The 14,398-nt window shown below is 39.5% G+C and overlaps 1 protein-coding gene across 2 annotated transcripts; it reads left to right on the top strand.

The window, feature by feature from the left end:
* The first annotated feature begins 2,919 nt into the window (after window positions 1–2,919).
* LOC111837798 (uncharacterized) lies at window positions 2,920–13,938 on the top strand. Of its 2 annotated transcripts, XR_011989577.1 has the most exons (3): window positions 2,920–3,001; window positions 10,192–13,253; window positions 13,298–13,938. XR_011989577.1 is itself a non-coding variant. In XM_023800143.2 (2 exons), exon 2 carries the CDS (start codon window positions 10,203–10,205, stop codon window positions 12,225–12,227), a length of 2,025 nt encoding a protein of 674 aa, XP_023655911.2. In that variant the 5' UTR covers window positions 2,920–3,001; window positions 10,192–10,202; the 3' UTR covers window positions 12,228–13,938. The 2 variants fall into 2 exon arrangements, 1 of the variants encoding a protein (XP_023655911.2); XM_023800143.2 differs by having other exon boundaries at window positions 10,192–13,938.
* The last annotated feature ends 460 nt before the right edge of the window (window positions 13,939–14,398 follow it).

Genomic DNA, 14,398 nt, shown 5'->3' with positions numbered 1-14,398 from the left:
AACCATTTAGGCAACCCCACTCTCCATCAATTCCGACCTTTTTGCATACACTATTGAAAATATCACGTTATGCTATAGGCTACATGCCGTTAGGCAGAGGGCTCTTGAGCCCATTTTTCGTTACAAATTTTAGGATGATCTCACGGAAATCTGTGAATAAATACAAAGTTTTCAAACTGAAGTCAGTGACGGGAAGGCATCACACTTTTTAGAGATGGAACTGCAGAAAAACCTAAAACCTTGACATGATTATGAATAATAGAATTATGGACGTTTCTCCGTTTTTGTGGATTAGCCTTTCCATAACTAACGTCAACTACTGTCCTACTTTGGTAAGATTGAAATTAATGTCTTTGACTGTCTTTAGTAGGTGTCTCCTGTGAGAAAGTTAGAACACCGTCCAACTGTCTAAAGATGCAGTCTTTAGCCTAACTGGTTGTTACTGACTCAGCGATGCTCGCAGACATTTACGCACTGTGTTGTGACCTGATTGTGACAGAACAGTGACGTTGTTATTGGTAGTTTGAAGGGTACGGTGTTGGGGGTGCATGTTAAAAGTTTTGAGAAGCACTGGTTAGACATGTTAATTTTTTTTGGTGTAACATATTGGCAACATTAACACATTAATTTGCTAAAGGAAAAATAGGCAGTTCCCAATTGCCTGTGAAAACGACCATTCTGCCCTGTTCTTGTAATGACCACAGTCAGTCTTATTCGTTCTCATACATTTTGGTCTATTTATTTACTAATTTCAGCAAGCATAATGCCTAGGAAAGAGAGGCTGAGAAAGGAGAAAGATGAGAATATGTATGTATATAGTTTAGAGTTGGATACAGATTTTATCTTTTTGTGGTGTGATTTTTGATTTTTAGAGAATGTTTTGAAATAAAAGTCAAATTGCATTTAACCTGTGCGTTTTTTTTATTATAAAAAGAAAAGGTTTTCCACATATGCAAAAAGTGCCCTTTTTTCCCCCTGGAGCACTTGCCCCCCAAAATGTCTGTGCACGCCACTGGTAGTGGACATTGTATTTTTGCATTTATTTTTTCACTGATGTTGGGAAACGTATTTATTCTTGTTGTGCACTAAAGAGGACATGCTGTGAAATTAAAATAAGAATAAATTTGAAAAAATTTAAATTGTAAGATGTCTTATTTCCTCCAAAGACAAATAACCTACAATTGAAGGACACTTTTCTCCTTGGGTCTTAGGAGGAGATATATATATATATATATATATATATATATATATATATATATATATAAAACATGATGAATCAGAAAAGAAAGTCAAGTCATGAGGAAAACGTGCTATTTAATTACACATCAAATGTACTAACCAATTTTTGCATTAAAGTGTTGAATCATACATACATTTTAAAGAGTATTATTTGCACACACCTTCAAAGTCATGCACATACATACAAATATATTTAGCTTAGCATAACAGTTTTTGATGGAAGGTAAAGCCAGACTTAAAGACCTTTATGAAACCATATTTTACTGATTTCCTAACAGTAATCATTCTCTTTGTCGCACAAAGCTTTCATTTTCCTCACATTCTCTTCAAAAGTACTTTGTATTGGTTTTAAAGTTGTTTCGACAGACTGGAGTTGACCCTTCTCTGACATTTGCAGAATACATTTAAAGATTTCCTGTAGCACTGTCATGAGGGGCTCAAACAAAATAAACTTCCTGGTCTGTATCTCGCCTACTTTAGCTATTCCAGCTAGATCGGTCAAAACCCTGACAGCGTTCCTGATCTTTTTTTGGACATCAGCTATAACAAAGCGCTGCTTTGTGACGTCTTCTATGGTTCTTTCTAACACCTCCAAACTGGTGTTAACTTGTGAAATCTCCTGTGTCTTCTGGTTGATCTCTGTCTCACAGTCAGAAACACTCTGAGAAGTTCTTGCCACTTCACGTTCCCAGCTTTGCACTTCACTTTCAGCTTGATTTTTAGCTTCTGTTGCGTTGTTCAGATCTGTCTGATAGACCCCAACCAAGGTGGCTCCTATGAATAAAACCAATTTAAATAAGGTATTATTATTGTGTGTTATACACAAACAAATGAGAGTGAATCAAAGGACAGCCTGGGGGTAGTTTTATAAGGAGAAAGCAGCCGCCGTGGACTTAAACGTATCACTCACCAATTATGGTTCCAACAAATGGAATGAACATCAGACCGATCCCAGCGTTCCTCACAGCTTCATCGTGCTCCATTCTCCTCCGCATCTCATTAACATTTGCCTGTGTTGCTTGTAAGTGTGTATTTGCATTCGCTAATGATCTCTGACGCTCCAGTAGTATGTTCCGCTGACTTGCAAGCTGGTCTTGTAGGTTTTTGTATTCAGTTTTCTTATCATCCTGTTGTCGTTGCAGTTTTCCTTTCTGTTGAGTTAATTCCTCACACTCTTTATCTATACTTCCTAAAATACCAGAAGCTCTTTGTTCTGCTTGCACAAAATTATCCTTCACTTTAATTATTAAAGAGCGAAGCTCATCATATTTGTTCTTCATGTTGCCTTCATTAGTAAATATAATGACTGAAAGATCATTAAAGCAAAGGATGCCCTCTTTGAGAAATGGTATTATGCTCATCATGAACGTCTCCTCTTTGAGAAATGGTATTACACTCATCATGAATATGTCCTCTTTGTTTGAAAGACCAACTCGACCAACCTTTTGCTTCTTGTCAAACTTTGAGCCTTTATAATTGGTGAAAGTTCATTTGCATTGAAATGCAATGACTATATATGGTATCATTTTAAATTAACCAATAGCGAATACCGAGCATTTTAACAAATCTTGATATGGTGGTGAATATGTGTGTTTGGTGGGTGTGTTGGGGAGTTGAGGGCGGGGCAGAGAAACAGAATAAAAGCTGCTAACAACAATCACAGAGATCACAGACAGCAAGAGTCAGAGACAGCAAGAGTCAGAGACAGCAAGAGTCAGAGACAGGAAGGCTTTCAGCTGCAAGCATCTGCAAGTATCACCAGGTGAGTAAGCAAATATGCCAGGTTTTTTCCCCAGAATATTTTACAGAAAAAACTAGTTTGAAAAAATAACAACTATCACTATGGGAGTGAATTATTTACATTTAAATTTAACTTTGCGGTTTACAGCAGCATTGTAACGACACATTTGTTTTTCGTGATGCACATAATTAGCACCACCAGTTTCTCTCAGCCCTCCTTCAAGTTGAGGTTAGTAACGTGACAAAATATTTGAATGGATGGAAAGGAAGAGATGAGTGGTAGAAAATGGCAGAAATTATGAAACGTTTGGGAGCATTTTAACTTGAGATCTCTTATAATGCAAGTTCTGTTGTATAATGTTAGCATTGTACAATATTTTCTGTTAATCTCAAGTCAAAATGCTTCCAAACTTTTGATCGTTTATGCTATCATTGACTATATAATCCAAGGGCTCTATTTTGACACAAGGCGGAACTAACATTTATGAGCGTGTCCAGAACTATTTTGCTAATTTGACGGCAGAAAGAACAGACTTCCTGCCAGCTGAAGACGTAAAAAGGTTGTTCTAAGGTTGCTCTTAATTTTTCAGAGGAGTGTTTTGGGTGTAACATGTAATAATCAGGTAGCATTCCCACATGGGCCCCATATGGGCCAAAATATGGGGCCCATATGGGCCCCATCAAAATCTGCACCCAAGAATCATATGGGCCCCATGTGGGCCAGCCCAGATAACCCAAATGGGTTCGGTATGGGTTATTGCTGGGGCCCATATGGGCCACATTACCTGGGCACAATGTGGGTCAGCCCATATGGGCAAATGATGTGGAATTTATCTGGGCCCCATATGGGCCACATTACCTGAGCACAATGTGGGCCAGCCCATATGGGCAAATGATGTGGGATTTATCTGGGCCCCATTACCTGGGCACAATGTGGGCCAGCCCATATGGGCAAATGATGTGGGATTTATCTGAGCCCCATATGGGCCACATTACCTGAGCACAATGTGGGCCAGCCCATATGGGCAAATGATGTGGGATTTATCTGGGCCACATTACCTGGGCACAATGTGGGTCAGCCCATATGGGCAAATGATGTGGGATTTATCTGGGCCCCATATGGGCCACATTACCTGGGCACAATGTGGGCCAGCCCATATGATTAAAGATGTGGGATTTGTCTGGGATATGCAAAATCAACAATCAAATTTTGCATACTTAAAGAACATATTACGTTTTACAAGAGAAAGTAATCCAGAAAATGTGGTTAGTGTTTTCACAATCCTGCTAATTTAAACTGTACAGTAGGTGGTATTTGGAATGATCGCTACTGGATTATATTAAGATTATTTACACATGGTAACAAAATTAAATTGAGCAAACAGTGATGAGTTTTACAGGTAAACTGTAAAATAACTTAAACTGATAAGTTAAATTGTGGCTGAACCAAAAGTAAAGAAGCAGATATATAGGCCTAAAATCAGTTTTATGCAATATTTATTTAAGGAAAATCACACACTGACATCACAATTAAAAAAAAAAATCAGTTTACATTTATTTTACAAATTAAAAAATCCTCTTAGTCCACCAATTCCACTCTCCCTTGTTTGGAAGGGCCACTCTCCTGCTCTTCCTCTTGTCTGCGTCTCTTCTTCCGCCTTTTAAATCACGTGCATTGTAGAGGAATGAGGTAATGCTTCCTTTCACCTCATCTTTTGTAGCCTCTTTCGTTTTTGAATTTTGCCGCACAGCACCTGGAAAAAAGGTGAGGAATCATCTAATTAAATTTGTGCATTCCATTTGGCAGTAAGTGATATTTTATCTGTTTATCAAAAAACAATCAAATTACTATATCAGTCAATCCCAGAGTACAAGTTTAAAATTACCAACCTAACAATTACCAACCCAAAAATACAATAATATCGGCATTTCTATTGTACTGGGAGCAGCAGAGCATAAAAACATTTAAACTGAAAAAAAACTAATGTTAAATATATTAACACTTCTCAATTGATTCAAAACTTTGCCAGACTGCCAATTAATTTACCGCGATGTATGTAAATTTGAACCCTCCTTCCTCTTCCTCAATCCCCCCCGTAATTTACGCCCATGCTTCTACGCATCTCTATAGTGTTTCTTTGCGAACAGGTTTCGGCTTTTAAAACACCCCTCCCCCAGGCCCGTTAAGGTGAAGAACGAGAGACGCTAAAGCAAGGCGCTGGGAAAATGCTTGATACATGCAATATGTCCATCATGTGCATTTAAAAAGGACGTTCTGAAATAATTATCAAAAAGGAACTAGATTACATTAGCAAATAACATCTGTTCTCCCGCTGAATTGAGTTCTAATTTAATAATCATCATTTTACATGTTACGAAAAAATGGTTACAAATGTTTTAAACTGATCTGACTACAATATTGTACTTTATACTTTAACATCTATCACAGTATAGATTAGACGGCGTTTTAATACATATATATATATATATACAAACACACACACACACACAATGGTGATCATATACATTAAACAATGTTGTAAATTTGAAATAAAGCGTATGCTCACAAAGCATTTGAGTTGGAAACTAGTTAAAAATATAAGAAAACGTTCGGACGCATGCAAATTGATATAATTCTCTATTTATAATGTATTTTTCAATCAAACAATCAACTGTAAAATTACTTACCTAAAACGCACTAGGAAAGTTTTCAACTTCTGTGGAGTTTTTCGAGTGGACGTCCGGTGAAATAGCCGTTGGAATGTATCGTGCATGCGCAGTACAGCTCTAGTCCGCCAGGCCTTTTCGAAAGGTGCCTTTTTTCTGTTTTTTTCTACGCCAATGACTGATTGTTTGATGTCTTGTTTGATGAATCCGTATGTATCTGGTCTTCAAGTATGTTATTTTTAAAATGTATTCACTTCAATTTTATTATGATGTTTATAAAAAAAAAATGATTTAAGATTAGATGTAATTATCAGCTAAAACATAGATCTTATCAAAAGCTGTAGCCTATATTAAAATGCGCCCTGGGGGTGGGGGTGGGGGATGGGGGAGCAGTCACAATGACGTGTGACTGCACATTCACAGGGGGGCTGGGGGGGGGGCAGTCACAATGACGTGTGAATGTGTCATCTCTGCTTGGCCACAATGAAAAGAGATATGTTTGAAGGGGTTAGAGTGAGGTTGTTTTCCTAACCTAAGAATACTGAACCAACGGTCAAGCATGGTGGTGGTAGTATCATGCTGTTTTGCTGACAGTACTGTACATCAGTACATTGTACAAAGAGGATGGAATAATGAAGCAGCACTAGACTGGGATTTTTTTGTCATAGTAGCAGATACAAAAAGAGGAACATAAAAGAAACAGAATAATAAGTATTTACTGTAACCCTCTGGATCGAGTCTGAGGCCTTTCACCCACTTTCAAAGTAGTCTGACATGCCTTGACATTTTACAGTTTTCCTGAATTGCTAAAACACATTTCCTAAAATCTCCTCTATAAGCACAAACCCTAAAACTCAAGCTAAACCACAATACCTTACACTCGTCTTGCAAAATCAAACAATCTTCTGAAAACTATTATCTTTGCTCAAAAGCAAACACTGCTTTCAGATCACACATCAAGCCAGTCGGTTAAATAAACACTAATGAACATGGTCATTACACACTACAGCAAAAAATTGAAAACACATACAAGTCAAATATTTGTATATATATATAACTGTTGCTGGCATGTAAATTAGAAACTGCAAGACTATAGTAAAAAAAAGTTTGGTCGTCTACCAAAAATATTTGTATACTGTACATTTATGACTGCAAAAACATAACTAATATATAACATTAATTGCTGTATTCAGTACTCCAAAAAAGTTACTGTAAAGGACAAAGCCAAAAAGTAAAGCACAGTACAGAACCATATGTTTTTTTTTTCATTTTCCACTCTGTCCACCCTTATTCTCCACAATCTTAGCAGGACTAGGTATAAATAAATAAATTCTTGGTGTGAACTTTCCAAGATGCATTCCGGAGCTCAACATTTGGGACGTTAATTCACATGTAAAAGTTTTGGCCCTGGGGGTTTCAAATTTCCACTAAGAAACTTAATTAAATATTAAGAATTAAACAATTGTATGTGTGTTCAGAACAATTATAACAGCAGTAATTTTTTAGACAAAATCTCTGTGTTACCCATATCGCGTTCAGCCACATTTCACCCATATGGGTTTGCCCAGATCCTACCCATATGGGGCCCATATCGTTCAGCCCACGTTTAACCCATATGGGTTTGCCCAGATCCTGCCCATAAGGGGCCCATATCGATCAGCCCCATATGGGTTGGCCCAGATTCTGCCCATATGGGGCCCATATCGTTCAGCCCCATATGAGTTTGCCCAGATCCTGCCCATATGGGGCCCATATCGTTCAGCCCACGTTTAACCCATATGGGTTTGCCCAGATCCTGCCCATAAGGGGCCCATATCGATCAGCCCACATTTAACCCATATGGGTTTGCCCAGATCCTGCCCATATGAATTCTGGATATCCGTAAAGACATTTTTACTAGTCACAATGTATTTCGGATATTCGAAATTGCATTATGAATATCTAAAATGGTGGTATCCTTTCGGATATCTGAAATTAAAATTATGACTAGTAAAAATTGGATTGTAGATATCTGAAATGGGAGTTTTTCCTAGTAAGAATTAAATTTTGGATATCCAGAATGTTAATTCTAGATATCTGAAATGTAATTGTGGATATCTGAAATTGAAAGCCCAATAGATATGAATGGCAAAAGTGATGTAATTTCTCCTAGAAAGAATGACGATGTGGATATCTGAAATGATAATTGTGGATAGGAAGAATGTCATTGTGGATATCTGAAATGCTCTTTTTGACTAGGAAGAATTGAATTACGGATATCTACAATACATATCCAGTCTAGTGATTAAATGTTAAAACGGCTTGCCATAGACGCCACCTATTGGCGAATGTACAGAACACAACAAAGTGCAGTCGGATTCTCTTGGCAGCGAGGTTATATTTTCCTAGTGTAAGTGCAGTCGGATTCTCTTTGCACCACGAATGTGTTTTCCTAGTGTAAGTGCAGTTGGATTCTATTAGCATTGTAAGTATATTTTCCTAGTGCAAGTGCAGTTGTGTTTTCTTAGGTCTTTATGACGTTTCCTTCACACCTTTCCTTCACCTCATGATTTTTTCCGTAGAGGTCTAGGGAAAGTGGTTAGGAAAAGAAGACAGGACATAATGTTGCAGTATACCCCACGTCTGTGACCGCCCCCCCCCCCCCCCCCCCCCCCGAAGTGAATGTCTTAGAGGATAGAAGGGGATAGAAGTAATTTGTCAAACTATAGGCCAATCAGTCTAACTTGTATAACTGGTAAAGTTATGGAGGCTATAATCAAATAGAAAATGGTAGATTACCTGGACTCAAATTACATTTTGAGGGATAGCCAGCATGGATTTAGGAGAGGTAGATCCTGTTTAACAAATCTGTTGGAGTTTTTTGAGGAAGCTACTCAGGAAGTTGATGATAAGAAGGCCTATGATGTCATCTACTTAGATTTCCAAAAGGCTTTTGATGTTGTCCCCCACAAGAGGCTCTTACTTAAACTCAAAGCGACAGGTATTTTAGGAACTGTAGCGACCTGGATTGATAACTGGTTAACAGATAGGAAGCAGCGAGTAGTTATGAGGCACGATGTTACAGTGGGCCTGCGTTCATAGTGGGGTACCGCAGGGTTCAATTTTAGGACCACTATAGTTCCTAATTTACATAAATGATATAGACACCAATATATACAGTAAACTGGTGAAATTTGCAGATGACACCAAGGTGGGTGGTGTAGCGGATACTGAACTAGTGGCTCAGCAGCTACAGCAGGATCTTGATTTAATTAGTGACTGGGCCAATACCTGGCAGATGAAATTTAACATAGACAAATGTAAGGTGCAGAAATATAAAGTACAGGTATTTTATGGGACCTACTGAAATAAAGGTAGCTGATTATGAGAAAGACCTTGGTGTGTATGTTGATGCTTCCATGTCTCATTCTCGCCAGTGCGGGGAAGCAATAAAAAAGGCCAATAGGATGTTGGGGTATATCTCCAGGTGTGTGGAGTTTAGGTCAAGGGAGGTAATGCTAAGATTATACAATTCCTTGGTGAGACCTCACCTAGAATATTGTGTGCAGGTTTGGTCACCATATCTTTAAAAGGACATTGCAGCCTTAGAAAAGGTGCAGCGTAGGGCCACAAGAATGATTCCTGGTCTTAGAGGAATGTCATACGAGGAAAGGTTAGTTGAGCTAAATCTGTTCAGCCTCAAGCAAAGGAGACTGAGGGGGGGCATGATCCAGGTCTATAAGATTCTAAAGGGTTTGGATGCTGTTCAACCAAATAGTTACTTCAGCATTAGTTCAAATACAAGAACTTGTGGCCCTAGGTGGAAATTAGCGGGAGAACATTTCAAACTGGATTTAAGGAAGCACTTCTTTACACAGCATGTAGTCAGAGTATGGAATAGTCTTCCTGATAACGTAGTGCAAGCTGAATCCTTGGGTTCCTTTAAATCAGAGCTAGATAAGATTTTAACAACTCTGAGCTATTAGTTGAGTTCTCCCCAAGCGAGCTCGATGGGCCGAATGGCCTCCTCTCGTTTGTATAGTTCTTATGTTCTTATGTAGAGTGAGATTTCACACTGAACTATTTTAATGGAGGGTTAGGGGAACTTGAGATGAAACCTGTCAGAAAAAAAACTTCAGATTATGTGATGAGATTCATTAATATTACCTGTGTTTTTGTATACAAAGCATTATATAATAATATACTATATTATATATGAAATTACTGCAGAATATACCCCCCCACTACTATCTCAACATTGTAGGGGACATGTCCCCCCCCCCCCCCACTAAATCTACGGCTATGTCTGTATGTAAATCAGAAAACAATGTTTATTAACCCTCTGATGCATGAATTATGAAATCCTAACTAATAGCGGAAATGCAATTCCACCATAGAAAGCATTGCATTTGGGAGAAAATGACGTAAACTGCTGTCCACTGTAGTGACCGCTATGCACCAGAGGGTTAATTCATAAAATGAAAACTATGTCAGATAAACATTTTTGCTCAAATGTGCCACATTTTGCTATGATGTGTCACAGCACACATTTCTGTTTCTTTACAGGAAAGACGACAATGGCAGACTTAGTGAAAGCTACCAAATCGATTTCCAAAGCTGAGGATTTCAGAGATGACACCAAACTGATAATGCAGCCATATGCTAACTGGGAGGAGTACTTGGTACCTGCCCCAGTCTCCATAGCCATTCTGGGGGAGCTGGTCTGTATCTCCTCTAATGTAGATTTCTCCATCAACAAAAGCCATCCTAAAGGTGGCTTTCAGTTCATCAAGTACCCAGACTCATTCCGAGCCTGTCTTATGCAAGTGGCTAATGCTGGATGGGCGGCATTCAATACGGCTCACACGAACATGGACCAGATCCGTCTCCACACTGCCAACGTGCCAGCTTACATCAAGACAACAGTGAATATATTAGTACAGGACAATGATGAGCTGATCCAAACCGTCCTCCCTGACCAACTGGAGAACATAGCTACTATATCAGACGACTGTGTACAACTGGCTGATCAAACAGAGAAAAAGTTCATGTTTGTAATCAGTCTGATCCAAGAACTTTTAGAAGCTTCTATAAGTGCAAAGAAGGTATATGGTGATGAACTGGAAGAAGTCAAGGATAAAATTGTGGAGAACAAAATGAAGAAGGAGGATTCAGAAAGAAGGAAGGAAAGGGCTCAGAAAAGACTTGAGGACATGAATAAGCAGCTAGAAGAGGCACAGAAGAGTTTTGATACAGCAATGGATTCAATGCCATCTGGGTGGGAAGTGCTTGGGATGAACTTAGCAGAGGGACTCACAGAAAGAGTATTCGGTATTATGTCAAATGTGGCAAGTCAGATGGCAAAGGAAGTGAAAAATACAGTAACAGACAGTGATGCCGATGTTGCTATGAGTAACATACTTTCGAAAGCAGGGCAGATTCTGAAACATGCTGAAACATTGAACAGCTTTATTGACAAACAGCAAATTAAATGGTCTGAGATATACGATCAAAAGAAAGACAAAACAAAGACAACATACGTGGGGGAACAATATAATCAGATAAAAACCTCAGTGGAGAGTGAGAAAGGCTGTAAAGCCAAAGAGGCTGCACTCAGCATCTGCACAGACGCCATTAAGCTGTGCTCTGAGCTCACAGAGATCGCACCTGACGGGAAATGTGAAGATGACAAGACAAAAGACATGACTGGAAGAATGCAGGAGCTGTTGAAACGGTGTCAGACATTTGACTCTCAGAACAAAGCCTTCACAAACACTCCAGTTTTTACTCTTGAACCCCCACAGCAAGCTAAGGAAAGTGGCAAAAAACGGGCAGGTGAGATGGCGGCGGAGAATGCCCGTCTCCGCATAGAGCAGAGTCGAGCTCAGGTGCAAATGATGACACAGAATCAAAAAGAGAATTTGGACAACCTGGAGAAAAATCAGAAGGAGCTGACAGACATTTTAATCACATTGCAAAGATGTGAAGTTAAAGAGATTGACTTCAACACCACCATTAAAATGCTGGTCAAGGGTCTAGATGCCATGGGAAGAGTGAAAGAGCAGTGGGAGAAGATGGTACGCTTCTTTCAGATGATCTCAAACATCATTAAGACCTGCCTTAGTAGATCTCTGACTGATTTTGTCAAACAGTCTCAGAAGGCATCTCAGAAACATCTGTCATATAACTCAAAAAAGTTCATGATAGACATGATCTACCAGCAGGCCTTTTACGCATCGAATGTAGCCAGTTTGGTTAACATGATCTCAGGGACCTACGTTGAGGTTTCTAACGAACACCTGATGGACCGGATCAGCAGTCTGGGCAAACTCATGGCTCTGGATACCAGCAACCCAGATTTTGAAAGTGAACGCAGGAAATTACAAGATGCCTGCAAAGAAGCTCAAGAAGCAATAAGAGATCTTGTGAAGAAGAACAACAACAAATTTGATCAGAAGACAAAAGAGAGACTGGAGAAAATCGAAAGTGAGCTAAAGCCAATGTTACCCCCAGTGTCTGAGGAGAAAATGAAAGAGATGAAAGAAATAACAGAATCTGCATTTAAAGAAATGAGTCGGGAGGATGAAGATCAGTTTGCATGAAGTTTCTGCTAAAACATGAATGAATCTTAGAATAAAAATGGCACCAGAGCATACATTTGAATAACAGAAATACACAAGCATGCACACATATGTACATATGGTCCTCGATTTCCAATGGGGTTCTGTTCTTATGGACCCATTACAAGTGGAAAATATCATAAGTCAAATATGAATATGACGTGATAAGTAAATAACTACTGTCACTAAACAAGTAAATACATAACTACTATAACCAAGTACCAGTAATTGGAAAGTAAATAAATGAATACTGGTTTCTTTGGTTAAATACAGAAACAAACCTGCATAATATATTGATAAACACTGTATGAGATGTTTACCCTACAGAGACTGGAAGCGTGGCTGCCTGGATGCTGTCATCTCAAACATCAGAAGAAAGTATCGTAAGGTTTATCACTCACCAGGGAACAGAGCAAAATTCAAAGTTGGCTACTGAATGTGCAATTCGACTATCACACTGTAAAGGCAAAATATCATAAGCTGAACCATTGTAAAGCGAGGAGCATCTGCACACATAACATTAATGCTAGAAATGGTGCATCTGCTTTTGTTTTAATCGCACGCTCTTAACTCATAGCATCTGCATTATTTAGGTAACTTTTTCTTTTACTGCTTCTAAATTTGCTGCTTTGTGAAGTATTATGATCGAAGTCTCTAGGGATTCGAACAAAACAGTCGACGAGTTACAGGGTTTAAAATGTGGAGAAATCCTTTTTCTAGTTAAAATGGCAGGTTTGAAGACATCCTGAGTCTGTGACACCAAGCAAGTTCAGCACAGCTTCTTAAGCCCAGGGGTGGAGATCCGCTTACAGGAGAGACCTGGAGTCAGACTGACCTCACTGTCGAAGATCAAGGAAGAAGAAGACGACGACCCAGGGGTCTCACCAAAGATCATGTCCATCTCACAGCTCTGGGGTCGTCTTTGTTTGCATGTTTTCCCTCAGCTCTGCTGGCTGAACTCTGTAACCATACTGCACTGGAAAGTTAATGTTTTGTTTTAGGCCTCAGGCAAGAAGATGCTGTTGCATTCTGGGATTTTTATTAGGTCTTAGGCAAGAATATATTGTTACATTTGGGGATGTGCGGTCAGCGCTTTGGCCTGGGCTTCCAGCCAGAGTGTGTTGCTGTTCTGGTAAAACTCGTGAGAGGATCATGCTGGAGAAAACATGCTGTGGAACACTCTGACCTGGCACCAGTTGAGGAACTGTCATAGTGGCAAAGGGGGGTTGCATCTGGTAGCTGACTAAGGCAAAGTCGGGGATTTGTGAGGGAAGGCTGTCATGGTAAACGGTGATCAGCAGCTGGGGGGGAGAATCCTGCTATCATCCTGTTTGTGATAGATGCTGTTAATATTATGAAGCACTTAATGTTATTACAGGATATCACAGGTACAGCTGCATAATCACAGTCAGTACAAACAACACGCAACAACAGAACTACAGGTAATTAATCAATCATGTAATCATTATTTATGCACTTAGTAAGCGAGACTGGATGTCATAAGAGGAAATTCAAGATTGCACATCTTATATGGTGACCAATGATGTTGAAGAAGATCTTGTGGGGCGGAGCTTTTGAAAGTATATAAGGGGGCACTTTTCTTTTTGGGGCTGTGCAAGCACCCGGCTTATGCGGAGCACTCTGTCACGCTTACTAGCATCATCTAACTAATAAAGAAGATTTTACCTCTGCAGCCCTGGGTTTTGGACTTAGTTCTTCTCGTTTGGATTGAAGGCACAGAGGGTCACTCACAGTTAATTTTTTTTCTTTCACAGAATGTATTTACTTTTCTTTCCACCACAGAGATTAATAATGCAGTGGGCAGCACATAGTGACATCAAAAGGTCAACAGTGCAGATAAGGCAGGGGTGCGAGTGGGAGGACTGAAGCTCACACTGCGAGGGTCTAGCCAGCACAGTTTGGCACTGCACACAAGAAAGTAATACAGACGTCACTACTGTACACAGTATCGGAGGTATCGGAGGTCTGTAGCTATTGGCTCTGCAGATACTTGGTGACTTCTGCACACTGTGAGCCTCAGCTTGCGTTGTCCCCGCTCTGTGATTTTACATGGCCTACCACTTCGTGGCTGAGTTGCTGTTGTCCCCAGTTGCTTCCACTTTCTTATAGTACCACTAACAGTTGACCGTGAA

Source organism: Paramormyrops kingsleyae, chromosome 3 (genome assembly GCF_048594095.1).
Source record: "Paramormyrops kingsleyae isolate MSU_618 chromosome 3, PKINGS_0.4, whole genome shotgun sequence".
Lineage (NCBI taxonomy): Eukaryota > Metazoa > Chordata > Actinopteri > Osteoglossiformes > Mormyridae > Paramormyrops > Paramormyrops kingsleyae.
Note: the sequence above shows the minus strand (reverse complement) of the source record. Positions and strands in the feature narration are given on the sequence as shown.